This window comes from Notolepis coatsorum (assembly GCF_963971535.1).
Source record: "Notolepis coatsorum genome assembly, chromosome: 2".
Classification (NCBI taxonomy): Eukaryota; Metazoa; Chordata; class Actinopteri; order Aulopiformes; family Paralepididae; genus Notolepis; species Notolepis coatsorum.
In genome coordinates this window covers 163,445,314-163,464,251 of record NC_140166.1, presented here as the reverse complement: position 1 = coordinate 163,464,251, position 18,938 = coordinate 163,445,314, and the positions used below count along the sequence as shown (strand labels likewise).

The following is an 18,938-nucleotide window of genomic DNA, read 5'->3' as shown; positions in this document are numbered from 1 at the left end:
ATCTCGGTGGCGGTGGTGTCGGGTCCGGTGGTGAAGGTGGCGGCTCCCAGGGCGGCTCCGTTCAGGTGGCCGGGGTCTCCGCCTGCAGGCTGGACATGCGGATCTGAGAGCTGCTCTTGCTGAGGATGGACAGCTGCGTGCCGCCGTTCACCCCGCTGCTCGCCAGCGAGGGATGCCGCTGCTTCAGGTCCACAGCAAAGTACCTGTTCACCGTCCAACTGCGCCATTTCCTCTTGATCTCCGATTGCACCTTGAGGGATATACTTCACACGGTCATTATTAATGGACCCCTTGCTGGAAAGGACACAAGCTCTCCTTTTCACACATCTGTAGATACTATCTATATCTGTACATGTCTGTAGATAGTATATCTATAATATCTGTACATATCTGTAGATACTATATCTATATCTGTACATATCTGTAGATACTATATCTGTACATATCTGTAGATACTATATCTATATCTGTACATATCTGTCAGATACTATATATATCTGTAGATACTAGATACTATATCTGTACATATCTGTAGATACTATATATATATATCTGTACATATCTGTAGATACTACATATATCTGTACATATCTGTAGATACTATATATATCTGTACATATCTGTAGATACTATATCTGTACATATCTGTAGATACTATATATATCCGTACATATCTGTAGATACTATATCTGTACATATCTGTAGATACTATATATATCTGTACATATCTGTAGATACTATATATATCCGTACATATCTGTAGATACTATATCTGTAGTGATACTATATATATCTGTACATATCTGTAGATACTATATATATCTGTACATATCTGTAGATACTATATATATCCGTACATATCTGTAGATACTATATCTGTAGATACAATATATATCTGTACATATCTGTAGATACTATATCTGTACATATCTGTAGATACTATATATATCTGTACATATCTGTAGATACTATATCTGTACATATCTGTAGATACTATATATATCCGTACATATCTGTAGATACTATATCTGTACATATCTGTAGATACTATATCTGTACATATCTGTAGATACTATATATATCTGTACATATCTGTAGATACTATATCTGTACATATCTGTAGATACTATATATATCCGTACATATCTGTAGATACTATATCTGTACATATCTGTAGATACTATATATATATATACACACACATAACTGTAGATACTATATATATATATATATATATATATATATATATATATATATATATATATATATATATATATATATATATACATATCTGTAGATACTACATATATATAATTTTTTTACCCACTTTTTCTCCTATTTTTCTATTTTCCTCCCATCCCAATTCCACTGTGCCAATTCTTCCCTCCCCTGTCTTGAACGTTGCTCGCATATGCCCCTCACTGGCCGGTTGTAGGGAGGATAGAAGCCTTGCATCATGTGTCCCCTCCGATACACGAGGAGGCAGCCTGTCACATAATTTCCTGTCTCTGCTGTGCAGGCGTCCCCAACCGACCTGTAGGAGTCGCTGTCCACAACGTCCAGATTACCACCCATCGACTTCCACCCGCTAACTCTGCCAATTGAGTTAGTATGACGGCTGGCCCAAGCCGGAGGCAACGCCGACAGCCGGAGTCGAACCCGGTGTCTCTTGCGTTGGTGACAAGCGCAATGTCCGCTGCGCCACCCAGCCGTCCATACTATATATATATCTGTACATATCTGTAGATACTATATATATATCTGTACATATCTGTAGATACTATATATATATATATATATATATATATATATATATATATATATATATATATATATATATATATATATATATATATATATATATATATATATATATATCTGTACATATCTATAGATACTATAGATACTATATATATATATATATATATATATATATATATATATATATATATATATATATATGTACATATCTGTAGATACTATATATATATATATATATATATATATATATATATATATATATATATATCTGTACATATCTGTAGATACTATATATCTATATATGTACATATCTGTAGATACTATATATATATATCTGTACATATCTGTAGATACTATATATATCTGTACATATCTGTAGATACTATATATATATATATATATATATCTGTACATATCTGTAGATACTATATATATGTACATATCTGTAGATACTATATATATATATATATATATATATATATATATATATATATATATATATATATATATATATATATATATGTACATATCTGTAGATACTATATATATATCTGTACATATCTGTAGATACTATATATATGTACATACCCTTTACCTATTCTTACTAGTTATGCTGCCAGCCACACTTACCGTATAATAGTGCTGTATATACAGTATATATATATGTATATGTATATTTACTGCATATATATATCTGTCTGAATATACCTGCATATAATCCTTCTATATACCTACTTATACACCTGCATATAACCTATATAACTCTGTATGAATAATGCTGTATATACTATACTGTATATCTAGCTATATATATATATTCTTACCATATATACACTGTATATATCCACATATATCTGTACATACCTGCATATAATCCTTTTTACATACAGTATCTGTAGATACTATATCTATAGCTGTACATACTGTATCCCTTACCTACTCTTACTAGTTACACTGCTGGCCAGTATGATCTTTATATGTCTTTATATCTGTATCACATTTTTTTTTTGATCCACTTTTTCTCCCATTTTCTACATTTTCTCCCATCCCAATTTCGTATCATCGAATTCAACCCTCCCCTGTCACGAACGCTGTTTCTTGCCTCCCACAAGCCGGCTGCAATGTGGACTAAGTCATACATAGCACAAGTCCCCTCCGGTACTTGAGGTAACAGCAGTCGCATCTTTTCACCTGCGCAGCTCGATCTCTCAGTGGCGAGGAGTAACGCGTGGGAGGCTCACGCTGCCCCCGACACTTCCTGATTCTACTGCGCAGGCGCACCAACCGACCTGTAGGAGTCGCTGTCCACAACGCCCGATCCCCACCCATCAGTTTCCCACCCCCTAATACGGCCAATGTGTATTAGTATGAACGACCAGCTAAACTGAAAGCAATGTGGAGCGCTGGGCTCGAACAGGCAAGCCCAGCGTCTCCGTCATTCGTGGCGAGCGCCTATCTGTATCACATATTAATACTACAACTCTGTACATACATTTGATTAGCATTATACTCAGTAGTGCTATTTTATACCAAGTTTAATTACCTGTACATTGTAGATTACTATTGCACTGTACTTGTGCTGTATAATGACAATACATTTTAATCTAATCTAATCTCCTGTCCCCTCAGTCTCCCTCTACCTCTGGGTCTGTACGTATGTGGCTGTCTATGGCTGAGTGCTCTACAATCTTTAATTGGTTTCTAAATATTCCTTGCAGACTCGTCGTTTCAGCTAAATATAAGAAACACCATGCTCTAACAAAGTCTACTTGTTGTAGACAATAATGTGAAATAAACAGGGATTTCTGTGTTTAAAAGTGGATTTACCTCTCCATTCAGGAAGCAGTAGAGCACAGCCACCACGAAGCCCTGAGGGACACAGGAGATACAAGTATGAGAAGACAATACTGGCCACTGTTACTAGAACTTCTCATCAGATAAAACAGATTAAACAAATATGCCGATATGCTTTCTTTCCTATCGTTATATCATTTTTCCAAGCCCTACTTATAAAGCATCATAATCTGTGTTGGACAGTAACCAGTGGCGGCTGGTCCATAGAGGGCGGTAGGACACTGGTGGAAAGTGGTTTTGGATGTTAGTGATGATAGTAGATTTCGAACGATAAAAATATAATAATTTTTTTTTTCATAAATAATAATTACTCAATTGGTGTGTTAGGACGTGCGGACTGACGTGATGATGACAATGATGAACGCAGGGACTCGAGAGACAGAATTACAGCTGCCCCCAAATTCAATAATATCTCTTCTCCAAAAGCCATTTGAAAGGAGAAATTTGGTGGAGAAAATACAAATAAAAGAGCACAGACATCACATCCCGAATCACGTCAACCAGGAAATAACTAACGCTAATAGTTGTTGTCGTCGGAAATTTATAATAATCACAAGATACATTCAGACAGTGTTGGATCTAACAAGATGGATTTATGGACACATGGAAAGTTCAAGCCCGGACCACAAAGCTTCTCGAAGGGTTAGCGCGACACGCAATGGCTCTTCCAGTTCTGTATGGGTACAGGTTGTCTTTTCCATACATTTTCTTCTCTGAGTGCTTCGTTTACATGTTAAAATCACAACGATTTTCTTCTGGGGGACAATGCCCACAAACCCCTACAGGTTTGTAAACATGTCACCTTTTCACCGCTTATCAGTTTGCATGTCTGATTATATACTGTAGTTACTGAAACTGATTGAATATGGCACTGCCCCACCTAGAATATTTTTCACCAGCCGCCACTGACAGTAGCGTGTTACTTAGTACTAAGTAAGTTAGTGTAATTGTATTACTTTCCCAGTAACAAGTAAAGTAAGGCTTTACAATGTCCAAAATAGTAAGTATATTACAATACAACTGCGCTACATCGGTGCCAGAATGCGGTGTGTGTATTTGGGGGGGGGGTTGGTAACGAGTGACGTAACTAATTACTTTGATACAACATAATCATTCACTCATAATTCATCATTCATGGTTAACCACTCTGCCCTAGTGGTGGCTCACATGCATGGCATGTAAGACCAATTCAATCTCTTTGAGTGTGCTTATGCTTGCCGACACTGTGTCCTTGTAACTGATATCATTGTTTAATATGGAGCCCAAAAACAATAGTAGACAGCTATGTTGCCTTATATTTAAAATCCACAAGTACACTGTCCTGTCCCATAGACGATTTCACTGGAATTCTGTTGCTAGGGAACAGTTTGGACCCAAATAAGATAAGATCAGATATTCCTTTATTGAGCTTGCCAATGTTCATGAGGCAGAACAATAGCCGATAATAAATTTTTCCAATGATAAATCCCTATACTGGTGGACCGCTCGGGAAAGTAAAGTGACGTCAGACTACACCTCCCTATATACGGTATGTTGAAACCATCTCTTGAATATTATTCACGCATTTACAGAGCTACACACTCTCACCTGGAAGGATCCGAGGCCCAGCTCAAACACCAGCCGCTCCCTCTTGCTGACGTTCTCCGGGGAGAAGGCAAACACAGTGTAATGGATCCCAAACAGAGGGATCAGCAGGAGAGTAGAGCGGGCCAACCTCCTGCAGAGAGCAACACATCAACCACATCATCAACCACATCATCAACCTCCTGCAGAGAGCAACACATCAACCACATCATCAACCTCCTGCAGCGAGCAACACATCAACCACATCATCAACCTCCTGCAGCGAGCAACACATCAACCACATCACCAACCTCCTGCAGAGAGCAACACATCAACCACATCATCAACCACATCACCAACCTCCTGCAGAGAGCAACACATCAACCACATCATCAACCACATCATCAACCTCCTGCAGCGAGCAACACATCAACCACATCATCAACCACATCATCAACCTCCTGAAGAGAGCAACACATCAACCACATCATCAACCTTCTGCAGAGAGCAACACATCAACCACATCATCAACCTTCTGCAGAGAGCAACACATCAACCACATCATCAACCTCCTGAAGAGAGCAACACATCAACCACATCCTCAACCTCCTGCAGAGAGCAACACATCAACCACATCATCAACTTTCTGCAGCGAGCAACACATCAACCACATCATCAACCTTCTGCAGCGAGCAACACATCAACCACATCATCAACCACATCATCAACCTCCTGCAGAGAGCAACACATCAACCACATCATCAACCTCCTGCAGAGAGCAACACATCAACCACATCCTCAACCTTCTGCAGAGAGCAACACATCAACCACATCATCAACCTTCTGCAGAGAGCAACACATCAACCACATCCTCAACCTTCTGCAGAGAGCAACACATCAACCACATCACCAACCTCCTGCAACAAGCAACACATCAACCACATCATCAACCACATCATCAACCTCCTGCAGCAGGCAACACATCAACCACATCATCAACCTCCTGCAGAGAGCAACACATCAACCACATCATCAACCACATCATCAACCTCCTGCAGCGAGCAACACATCAACCACATCATCAACCTTCTGCAGAGAGCAACACATCAACCACATCATCAACCTCCTGCAGCGAGCAACACATCAACCACATCATCAACCTCCTGCAACAAGCAACATACTGTATCAACCAATCAAAAATGTTTTGATGACAGTATTTTGAGTTGTGAAGGTTATAAAAGAGTAATTTTCCATCTAAAATAATCTTAATACCCACGACCAAAATAGTAACATAGGCAGGTGACCATTAACACTTTGATTGCCACTCACGAGTTTTCTCTGATTTATAATAGTCACGTTGAAAGCCACTCACGAGATTTCTCTGATTTTTTTTTTGCGATCTGAAATCATATTGCATCACGCGAGCCTACCCTAGCCTACCCAAGAGCCGCCAGCGATTAGATGTGGAAAAAAGCGCCCCCTATCGTCTCCCAGATGACATCAGGGATTTTGGAATGGACTCAATGAAAATGGATGGGGAAAAAAATCCTGTACTCCACATTTTCCAGTCCACTGATGCAGCCGGGGTTACCAGAGTTCATTATGGATCCTCTGAGCGCCGCGGATCATGAGTTCTACTGTATACACGTTAGATCTATACACTTATCGATTTTTTCGAATGGTGATCAGGAATTGGAATATACCAGTTGGATACCATCTGATGTCAGGTAAGGAATCTATGTTATCAGTGTTAGGATAATCAGACTCGTTTTGATGAAGATATAAGCTGTTTTGTGAAATGTGCTCCAGCGGTTTCACTGTAAAATCGACGAGGAAATGAAAGCAGCTATTATCAGCGCGCGCCTCGAATGGGCGTGCGTGTACGTATAATATTGATCATCTAGCGTTTATTTGAAAACGATTCATAAATAGGCCGACAAATATCAACGTTCTGGAATATTCCAGTAAAAGACGATTATCACAGAATGGCGCAGAATGGGCTGTTTTTTTACCTCAAAACGGGTGCTTTTCAAAATGCTCTCAAACGGAAATGAAGCGATAAAAAACCAATCTGCCTTGACAGCACTGACTGGAAAATGATTCTTTGATAAGCGACGGGCAGATTAGACACATAGCCATAATTTAAAACATAGATTAGGCGATATTAACGTTAACATTAAAGTGGATGGTGGCATTCCAGCACTAAGTCTGGCGCCACCTGGTGGCACTGAAAGTGTTAACGATGAAACATAAAAAGTATAGAGTATGACTTACAGGTAAATACTAGACTCATTTCCACCGATATCTGGGGACTGCAGCTTCTGGACGAGGATGATGATGATGCCGATGAAGAGGACGAAGTTGATCTGCAGACGAGCAAAATGAGAAATCACCAGAAAGACTGTGGTCCTGTGTTTCAGCTAGGACGCCTATAGAACACAGTATAGATTACATCCCCAGGCCATAAGGCTGCTAAACGAACAATGAACACTACACACCAACAACCATCAAACGCACATAGCACACACATCCACACGCACACACTCACTTTAAACAAACACACTGTAGCACCCACTCCACACACTTTATAGCACACACCCACTTTAAACAAACACACTGTAGCACCCACTCCCCACACTTTATATTTATTGATGAAGGATTGCACTACAACTCGTACACCTTACTGTAAATTGTACCTAAATTGTACCTCATCCCATTTCTGCTTTGCACTATATAGTACTGTACATTAGTACACTGCATAGTATTGTATATTATATGGTAACTCAGTTACGTCTATTCTGCATCGAACATTGTACATATGTCTATACTGAACACTGTGACCTCATTTTCTACTTCTAAATTACATGCTATACTATGTTATTTGATACTATCTTGTCTAGCACAGTCTCTGGAGCGTAACAGTAAGAAGCATTTTGTATGAAAGTATTCTGTACTTCTGTATGACAACTATTAAAGAAACTTGAACTAGACTACTGAGTGATCACTCACCATTATTGAGGCCAGAACAGGTCCCTTTATCACCCACCAGATGGCAGCATTGTCATTCATATCCCAGCACCTGAGAGAGTTGAACAACTTAGATTCAGATTGTTTATTGTCGTTCAGTTTATTGTATTCTTTCATACAGTACAGCATAAACAAATGAAAATATTTGGTCTTGGCTCCTCAGCCTTAGAAACAGCATAAGAAAAATGCCTAAATACTGTAGCTCATTTGCAATACACTCATTTACAACTTACGAACAAAAATGACACCAAGCAGCAGGAAAACAATCAGTATGTTGTCAGGTTTTGTTAATAAGGGCATGAAGACAAGCGCTAATGCTGGTATGTTTTGGCGGCTGTGGGTCCTTTAATGTAACACTAGCCACTCTGGCAACAACACAATGTTGTTTGACCAGTGACATTCTGATTTCAGTAACCACAAGTCTGCGGTTGACATATGGTCAGCTGCATGCCCTCTCACAACCACCATCCCAGGGCCCAGTCTGGTGGTCCGACCGACACTCACCCGTTGTTGTCAAAGTGCAGCCTCAGTACGGCCCATATGGTCACACACACGGTAGGAGTCCCTGGAACCACAAGTCAAACACATGAACATACTGAAGCCGACACTTTGCATCCAGCACAGGGAGATTGATTGATTGATTGAATTGATTTATTGATTGGCCGTTCAATCAGACACGCTGCATCCAGCACAGGGAGGCCGTTCAATCAGACACAGTGCATTGAAAAGTAAACCAAGTCAAAGTACAGGAATGTTTCATACGCAGATTTATTTGTGGTGGCCCACCGTAATGTCAGCCACCCCCAACGCAAATAAGGAGCATCCTTGTGTTATATGAATGTTGTTCAGGCTTTTTCCGCCCCATGGTTATGTGTCCAGCCTCCCACCACCATCACCACCACGACCACCACCACCATCATCACTACGACCACCACTCAGTGTTGGGAAAGTTCACTTTCTACATGAACTAGTTCAGTTCACAGTTCACACATTTTAAAATGAACTAGTTCAGTTCATAGTTCATAATAATTTTTTTTAACTAAAGTTGGTTTAAAAATGGTTTAAAAAATGAACTTGTTTATAGTTTATAGTTCTTTTTTCAATACGTTGCTGCAAGCTATTATTTGTCAAAATTATTACCACAACCCATATAGAACCACAGACAGCAGTCAGAATACTGGCATTTCCATCACACTGTGATTATTTATCAGTGTTTCCCCTACCATTGCCTTGAAGGGTCGGCCTGCGTCGCGCGTAACAAGTCTCTCTCTCTGCACGCAACATGCACACACCAAAACCTTTCGGTGTGTGTGCGCCCGTCCCACATCTGGCACACTTTTGAACGAAGTTATACTGTGATAGAGCGCCGAGAATGAACGCGTTCACAACTACGTTCATCTAGCGGAAATACAGTACGTTCAGTTCACGTTCGCCCAAAATATGAACAAGTTCATGAACGTTCATGAACATTTATGACATACACAACATACATGACATAATGACATTTATGACATAGGGACATACATGACATACAGGTATATAGTACTGTTACATTTGTGACATATATGATATGCAAATAGAGTACTGTTACCCAGAGATCCTGACAGAAAATATATACATATGATGGGGAGGAGACTGTACATTAGGAGGGGGTGGGTGGGTGGGCGTGTCTGGCGCGTGTCTGGTGTGTGTCTGGCGTGTGTCTGGTGCGTGTCTGGCTTGTGTCTGGCGTGTGCCTGGTGTGTTACTCACAGTGTGTATGAAGTGTTCATTGAACGCGTTCAGGTACATCACTGCCACCACCACAAATTAACCTGTAAACCCTGAAGCGTATGACGGTACTGTAGATGTCTCACCCCAGCCAATGATGGTGTACCAGTAGAAGTACCTCCTCTCGGGGAAGAAGGTCTCCACCAGCAGGGTGAAGAGGTACAGACCCTCTATGAACAGCCAGAAGTAGTTGGAGAGGACGCAGTAGTGGAAGAACACCATCACTGCCTTGCACTCCACCTGCAGCAAGACAATAGGGCGACAAGACGTTCAGCCCTAGGAAAGTGACGTATCATGGTCTTATACTACTGAGTTCCGTGGTAGACACAGACGATTACAATCACACATTTGCTTGGTATCATTATTTGGAAGATTCAGAATGTGTTTGGTTGTTGTCATAGCAACACTAAGTTGAATTGTGTAAAGCCAGAAGGGGAATAGCCTACTGTATGCTGCAGTGTTTATATTAGTGTCCCTGACAGAGAGAATTCCATTAGCACTGGTTCAATGGAGAGTTTCAGTGTTATATGGTGTGAATGTATCAGAGTCCTTTCAGTCCATGAAGAAAAACCGGGGGGAAATAAGGGTACTTGTGTATACCTTTTACTTTTACTCTCACTCATAGTATATTCAGATTAAAATGCTTTACTGTAATGTATAATAAAACCGATAGGGCATACAGAACCTCATCTGCACCTTTGTTTTTTTTTATCCACTTTTTCTCCCATTTTCAATTTTTCTCCCATCCCAATTTCAACCCTCCCCTATCTCGAACGCTGTTTCATGCCTCCCACAAGCCGGCTGTAATGTGGACGTGTAAGTCATACATTGCACGAGTCCCCTCCGGTACTCGAGGTAGCAGCCGTTGCATCTTTTCACCTGCACAGCGCGATCTTTCAGCGTCAGGGGTCTGCGCTTTGGAGGGACGCCGCCCCTGTCGCTTCCTGATTCTACTGCGCAGGCGCACCAACCGACCTGTAGGAGTCGCTGTCCACAACGTCCGATCCCCACCCATCAGTTTCCCACCCCCTAATACTGCCAAATGTATTAGTACGAACGACCAGCCAAACTGAAAGCAATGTGGAGAGCTGGGCTCGAACCCAGCGTCTCCAGCATTGGAGGCGAGCGCCTTGCCCACTGCACCACCTAGCCGCCCTTCATCTGCATCTTTGTTTAAACAGTTTTTTGTTCTCATATTTTTATATTCAGAGTTAATTATATTGTCTACACTGTTTATTTTTTCTCATATTTTTATATTCAGAGTTAACACATTGACCGCCAGCAGCAGGGGGCGCTGATACCCCTTCATCGCCAGGTCTTTATTCAATGGATATAGTTTTAGACTGTGACATTTGCGAGTGCTTAACATATATCTTATATTATATCTATGGGTCTAATAACGCAGTCGAGTCTCAGTGAGTTGCTTCTAGTCAACATGCCCGAGACAGAGTATGGTTTGGGTGCTTTTCAGTAATTCCAGGAAAAAGACGAGAAAAAGGCATTTTACTGTAATCCAGTCATCACGTTGTAATTTTTCGGCTGATTATCTAATCATCCTGAAATCAACGCTAGATTATCATTATTATGTCTCCTCGTCCATACATGAAATGACCGTCGTAGCGGGGTGCTCGCCCCCCCCACCGCAGCCAACGGTAAACAGCCATACACGGTCCACACAGATCGCGGTGATCTGTGATTGCGGTAGAAATAAATGTCAGATCAACGATAAAATGTATATATAATGTTCTTACCTTGTATCTGATGTAATGCAAAAGAGATAATCCAAATATCTGATCGCAATTCCAAATAATGCTCGTGGAGGTTCGTACCACACTACCGACCATTTCACAATGACGGGTGGGCGGAGTTACTGTTCAATGCCATCGCTGAATAGAACTGGCTCGCCTGAGTATTTAAACCCTGCCCGCCCGGCTGCGTGAATACTTTCGGCAACCAACATGCCCTTCCGCGTTGCTGTGATTGGCCAGCGATAATGCGCATGCGCGCGTTACTGGCGTAGGGGGAAAACGAGCGTAGAGGGCTGGCCGATCGCTGGCCAATCAGAGCAACGCAAAAGGCATGTTGTGGTACCAGAAAAGTCACGTGAAACACTGCAGACCACTGATTGGTCAGAAGAGAGACGCGTCACTCGTTGGAGGCTCTCCACAAAAACAGAAAGCCGCCATCTTTAATGTCTCGCATAGGATTTCATTTGCAGCAAGAACAAGTGCAATAAACAAAAAAGGATACAGTCACTGTGTATTCTGCCTCATTTATTGATGAAACAAAACCGCCATCAACACAATTTTCCACCGAGCGGAGAGTTTAGTCTCACAAAAAGATCGCTGACTTGTTAAGCTTGTTGTTAGGTTAGGTGCTAATGTTGTGCTAGCGTTTTAGCATGGCTATCGTACATAGCGTGATCAATATAACTCGCTATTGATTGTTTGTACTAGTAACTAATGGTTAATGCTAGTAGAATAGACACAACGTGAGGTAATCACCATCCATTTTAAACCGGTTATTACCTATTGCTAACGTTAGCAGATAGACGCGAGACTGGTGCCGTTACAGCTTGTTAGCCTAATGCTAATGCTAACATTAACGTTAGCAGATAGACACGAGAGCCTAGGTAACGTTAAAGCAATGAGAGGTAGCGTTAGCAGAATAGACACAACGAGAGTCTCGTTAATGTTATTATTGATTGATTGATTGAAAACTGTGTTTTACTCTGGCTTGCGCCTAGCTCGGCGCGGACATAGCTATGCTGGAGCTCTCGGTACACCAGCGGCCCCCGTCTCCCCACAGGGAGACAAGTACGAAATGCGCATGCACGCGTTACCGGCGTAGGGGGAAAACGAGCGTAGAGGGCTGGCCGATCGCTGGCCAATCGCAGCAACGCGGAAGGGCATGTTGGTTGCCGAAAGTATTCACGCCGCCCGGCTCAGATCGGCTCCTAAACCACAACAGCCCATTTTCAATGAGATGCAATAGCTCCGCCTCGCAGTAGAGGGCGGTGTTGACCGTCTGCCAGCTCAGACAGGCTCTGAAGGGTATACCAGAGGCTGCAGCTATGAATTATGAATAGATATAGCGAATAAACAAAATAACAATCCCAAAAACGAGTAAACTCGTTTCTGGCGCTGAACGCATGGTGGGCAATAACGATTAACTCGTTCTTGTCATAATCTGAACTATCTGGACACAGACAATCCTCTGCCACCCTCTTGCGCTCTGTTTGCGGTACTGCAGGAGTGCCTACTCTGGAGATTATTGGATGTGTGTATTAATGTGTTCCCCTTGTATTTGTTATAGGTCCTGTGTGCTCCCCAGTATGTTCAGATGTCTGCCTATTAGTCTAGTGTCCTTGTATTCATTGTATTATTTCTGTCCCTGTAATATTGCTCTAGTCCAGCGGTTCTCAACAGGGGTGCCGCGGCACCCCGCTGCCAGGGGTGCCGCGAGATGCCTGGGAATGTTTCTTAAAAAATATAGAATGCCAACTATTTAACTAAACAAATAGTCTATCTAGTGCTTCATGTGTATACAATAATTGCCTAATCTAATAACATGAACTAAAAAATAAATCGATCAAAATGTCTTTCTCTTGACTTATAATAATAACTTCACCAACTTAACGTCCGCGGGAGGCGTCATTACTTTTACCAGTCGCATTCGTGTGACATCACGGGTCCTATGTCCGTTATCAAGGAAATGCCAAGCGGCTATCGGCAATCGTCGTCATTGAAAATTGATAATAATCACTAAATGCATTCAGTGCTGGATCTAATCAAATGGATTTATCGAGACACATTATGGAAAGTTCAAGACCGGACCACACAGCTTCTGAAAAGTGCTAATTACACGCTTCCGACGGCGATGGTCTACTCACCAAGTGCAGAACACGTGAGTGTGTCAGCCGCTGTGTTATGATTATTATGATACAAAATGTAAATGAATGAATGAATATATCATCTGATGTCACCTGGAGAGCTCGTTTCAGTGAAGAGCCCCTGGAAACATTTTGGTCAGAGTGTGGTGCTGAGTACCAAGTAACTCATGAATGGGGGACCCTGATGTAAACAAGACAAATGTCTTTCTCTGGTCTGCATCCCCTTAACAATTGTGTGTATTGAGCCGTACTGTATTGTACCCATCTGTTAAATAAAGTTTTCATTCATTCATTCATGCAGCACTTAAGGTGTTGATACCATTCAGCACCACATATTTGTGTGAAGCTGGCTTTTCATCCATGACAGCTCTGAAAACAAAATATAGGGCCAAATTGAGCCTTGAGGATGACATGCGTGTTGTCTTGTCGTTGATCTCCCCATGTATTGACCGTATTATTAGCCAGCAGCAGCAGCAGACCTCGCACTGAGCTAGAAATGTCCACAAGTGCTTATTTTCTGTATTTATTTAAAATGTTTGGGAAATGGTAACTTGGTGATCCTTTGATTTTTGAGAAATAGTTATTTTTTTTGGAAAACAGTGCAGCTGCAACAGATAGCACGTTAGTGATCCTTTTCTGTATTTAAAAAAAATCGTCACACTATTGCTATATTTATTTATACATTTAGACCTGAAACGCCTGCTAATAATGCATTATATAGCCTGCATATACACACAAATGTGTTTCCCGGTTTCAATGGGTTAAATAAACATTATTTTGAAAGCAAGCACTTTTGTCATCATTGTAGCAAAAAAGACAGGACCGGAAAAGTCTTTATCGTATGTAGGAGTGCCCTGGAATATTTTATTGGACACAGGGGTGCCTTGGCAGCAGAAAGGTTGAGAACCCCTGGTCTAATCTACTCCTCATGTATTCTTTGTGTTAGTGTTCTGTGTCCTAGCCTGTCAGCCCCAGCTGTTTCTTGTCAGTCTAATTAGTTCTCTATATATTCATGCCGCCCCCTGTCTACCAGTGTCACGCCATTGTCTGTTTCCTGTTCCAGTACCTTTCCGTGCTGTGTTCTGTTTCTCCTGTATCCTGTCGTATCCCTGCTATTCCTGCCGTTCGCAAAATAGCCCTTTATCTCTTGTTTCCCTTTGAGTCCGTTCCCGCTTCCTAGCGCCGTTTTCCAGCACAGCTGAGGTTTTGTTTCCATGTTTTACAGTTCGCTTTTGTTGTACCGTGTAACATGTTCCTTTGTTTACTTCTGCTCAAGTAAAGTCTTCGATTATACTTTTCGCCGTCGACTCTGCCTCCTCTCTCTGGTTCATAACTTTTCAGCATTTGGGTTCTACACACCTTCCCTCGCCACCCACCGTAACAGTTCTTGTCTACACTGTTTATTTTTTCTCATATTTTTATATTCAGAGTTAATTATATTGTCAACACTGTTTATTTTTTCTCATATTTTTAGATTAAGAGTTAATTATATTGTACACTGTTTATTTTTTCTCATATTTGTATATTCAGATCTCATATTATTGCCTATATTTATGTCTTTCTACTATTACCCTGCCCATACCTGTACGCGTGAACACTTTAGGCAACCAACATGCGTTTCCGCGTTGCTCTGAATTGCTCTGATTGGCCGAGCGTGTGCATGCGCATGAGCCGCGACGCGCTCTTCAGAGGCAGGAATACTAAGCTCCCCATTAAGCTCCAGGAGAGAGGAGAGAGGCTGAAAACCCGCAGTTCTTGCCCGACTGATGGGAGCCGAATCCCGGATTAGATTTTTCTGATGAATACCCCCAAAACATGGAGGTCCTGAACGCATGGAAGTATTGATTGCGCCGTAACGAATCATTAAAAAAATATACCGTTAACTGGAATATGTTGTGCCTTTACACATATGTTGGATTATGTAATTGGTTTGTCATGACAAACTAATGAAAAATCGCGATTTACCCGGTGGCTACAACAACACACACTGGCTACATGTGTTGTTGTAGCCACCGGGTAAATCGCGATTTACGGGTTTTCAGCCTCTCTCCTCTCTCCTGGAGCTTAAGGGGGAGCCGCGCTCGGCCAATCAGAGAAACGCGGAAGGCGCTCGGCAAATCAGAGAAATGTTGGTTGCCTAAAGTGTTCACGCTACCTGTACAAACCCCCCCTCTTGCTGCTAGGATGCCAGAATTTCCCCCAAGGGGATCAATAAAGGAATATCTTATCTTATCTCATCTTGTAATGGTCTGTATGCACGTGCACATGTGCATGCATACGAATGTGCACACAGGCATGTGCATGTTTATGTGTCTCTGTGCGTGCATGCACATGTGTGTGCATGTTTATGTGTCTATGTGCATGCATGCACATGTGTGTGTGTGTGTTTATGTTTGTGGTGTGATTTGTGACGGGACGATTTGCATTCCCCTTATTATCACAAGTGATTAAATACATCCTCCTGGGCGACTGCAAATTACCACCAAATGAAGTTACCTGCTCACCACCACCCCTCATTAATGTGAACAGATGACCCAATTTACGCATGAGATGGGTGTGTGTGTCTGCGTGTGCCTGGCGTGTAGGGTTGGGCACCGAGAACCGGTTCCAAACAACTTTTCACTGTGCGTGACGTTGTTTGTAGAGCTAAATCTATATTTTCTATTATAGCTATGTATCCATTGTCATTGTCAATATTCAATATGCCATAAAGAAATAATTTTTTCATCAATACGTTCCTGTTTTATAGCCTAATGAATATGAGCGTTATATGGGAATGATCTGGGATAATTCCTGCAAAGCTAGTTATAAGGCGCTAAGCTAATAACGTTAAATCGATTGGCGTTTTGTCCCTACACAAGCTAGAGTTAAAAATCGAAATGCATATGATCGGTGTCATGTTCCACCATGAATGCATGAAAGGGGGGGGGGGGGGGGGGGGGGAGTCGTTTCTGATGATTGATTACCAATAACTGGCATTCTGGCTATGAGAACAAGGCCCAATCAGGCTGAAATTGATGTCAAATCGCTCTTACTTGTGGCCGGTTGGATTCCAAAAAGAGTTTCCCAGTTATTTGATCGTAAGTAGAAAAAGGGTAACCACTGCGCTCAGACAGGTGCGTAGTCCAACATTAATTAAGTTACAAAAAATGGAGTAGGGACCGCACTCAAGGAAAATCGTTGTTTTTATTTTAATATGCACAAGTTGTATAACGCACAAAATGTTTTCAGCCATCCGGCCTTCATCAGTGTGCAATGATAGTTGTGACAAACAAACCTTAACTAGGCTGTACTTGACAACATGCAGGTGGGAACAATCAGCAATCAGCAAACAGGCTAGGTTGACGTCATGATCAGTAATTAGCAGGGCTAGATTGACAGGTAGATATCATCACAGTATCACATGAATGCGTATAATGGCTATGTATGAAACAACACATATTAATACATATTACAATACAATATTTACAAATCTGTATGGAACAAAAAACCAGTACATTGGTTTTTAGACCATTCATTAATCATTTGCTATTTGATCGCCATCTGGTAGATCGATATGTCCATTGGCTGATGCTATATTCCTTTACTGCATACTGAATTCGGCATCGCAAAAAGTATTTCAGGCGATCGGGTAACCCTTGCTTCAGGCTAACAGAAAAGTCCACCCGGAGCGAAAAAAAAGTTACACCAGGTCTGAAACAAGGATTACTGCATTCTCGAGACAGCGCCACTACCAGGATCTGGCCGGTACTGCATTTTCCGAGTCCTGATATGAATTTTCCAGCTAAAATACAGCTCTGTGACAGTGAATAGGATATTAAAATCGAATAAAAGAAAAAACTAGTTATACACGTATATATACGTGATTGGCCTTCAAGCGCTGGCTCCCAATCACGTATGTGGATGGCCGGGAATGTATTAAGAGGATGTTTTTCATTTCGATTCTTAAATTATTATTATTTTGTTTTAATTATAATTTTTTGTATCTATTATAATTATTTTTTTTATAAATTAATGTTAATTAATACCTTAGTTACAGTACAGCAACCAAATTAAACTGTATCAAGTCAACTGACAATGTGAATAGTATGAAAAAAATCTGCGAAATAAGCTGTGAAACCTGCACCTCAAATAATCGGAATCGAGAATCGTTTAGAACAGGATTCGGAATCGGAATCGTTCAAATCCAAATGATGCCCAAACCGCGTGCCGGGCGTGTTACTCACAGTGTGTATGAAGCAGTGGTCGCTGTCCTCCTGGGCGTATAGCACGCCGTCCTTGATGAAGACCGAGATGGCTCTCAGGATGAACGACACAAACAGGTTCATGTGGATGAAGTTCCTGGTACAATGCAGCTTCCTGTGGTCAAAACCGACCAATCACAGCTCAGAACAAACAACAATATATTTGAATGAGCTGACTCTCACGTGAACCAAGATGAACAGGATCGGAAACTCGTCCACTAACATGTGGATGGTCTATTTCCACCAGGGGTGTAAAGTACTTTGTTACAATACTTAAGTACTGTTTTTGGGGATTTGTACTTTACTCAAGTATTATTAGGTTTGTATACTTGTACTTTTACTCAATTACATTTCAGATAAAGAAAACACACTTTTTACTCCTTACATCTAAAATGCAGACCTATAAAGTACAAAGTACAAATCTTGCATGTCCAACCATTTTAATTAGTATATTTGTTTCTCTGGCCGAACTAACGTTAACGTTATTAATCTTGCGGCCGCACTTTATTTAAAAACAGCCAATCAAATCCCCATCAATGGAAAATGAACCCGCCCATACCCATGCTGATTGGTCCTTGTGCAAGACTAGAAAGCAGGGATCTTTGATTAAACACCTGCTATCAGAAGAATAGAAAGTCAGAAAAAAAGTTTTTACTTTAACTTTTTAGTACTTAAGTACATTTAAAAGTAGAAACGTTTTTACTTTTACTCAAGTGTGTTTTTCGCCAGATACTCTGACTTTTACTTGAGTAAGATTTTGAGACGGTACCAATACTTTCACTTTTTACACCCCTGATTTCCACCATATATGGTATATTTCAATGGTA

The 18,938-nt window shown here is 41.1% G+C and overlaps 1 protein-coding gene across 1 annotated transcript in view; it reads right to left on the bottom strand.

The window, feature by feature from the left end:
- Positions 1–61: 61 nt before the first annotated feature.
- The window catches only part of adcyap1r1b (adenylate cyclase activating polypeptide 1b (pituitary) receptor type I), a gene marked incomplete at both ends in the record, with an annotated part of 69,428 nt that continues 50,551 nt past the window's right edge, over positions 62–18,938 (bottom strand). The window contains 8 exons of the mRNA XM_084308375.1: positions 62–250; positions 3,589–3,630; positions 5,203–5,332; positions 7,453–7,544; positions 8,188–8,257; positions 8,710–8,770; positions 10,062–10,215; positions 18,094–18,226. Coding sequence (XP_084164501.1) covers positions 62–250; positions 3,589–3,630; positions 5,203–5,332; positions 7,453–7,544; positions 8,188–8,257; positions 8,710–8,770; positions 10,062–10,215; positions 18,094–18,226 — 871 coding nt within the window. The remainder of the gene's footprint in view (positions 251–3,588; positions 3,631–5,202; positions 5,333–7,452; positions 7,545–8,187; positions 8,258–8,709; positions 8,771–10,061; positions 10,216–18,093; positions 18,227–18,938) is intronic.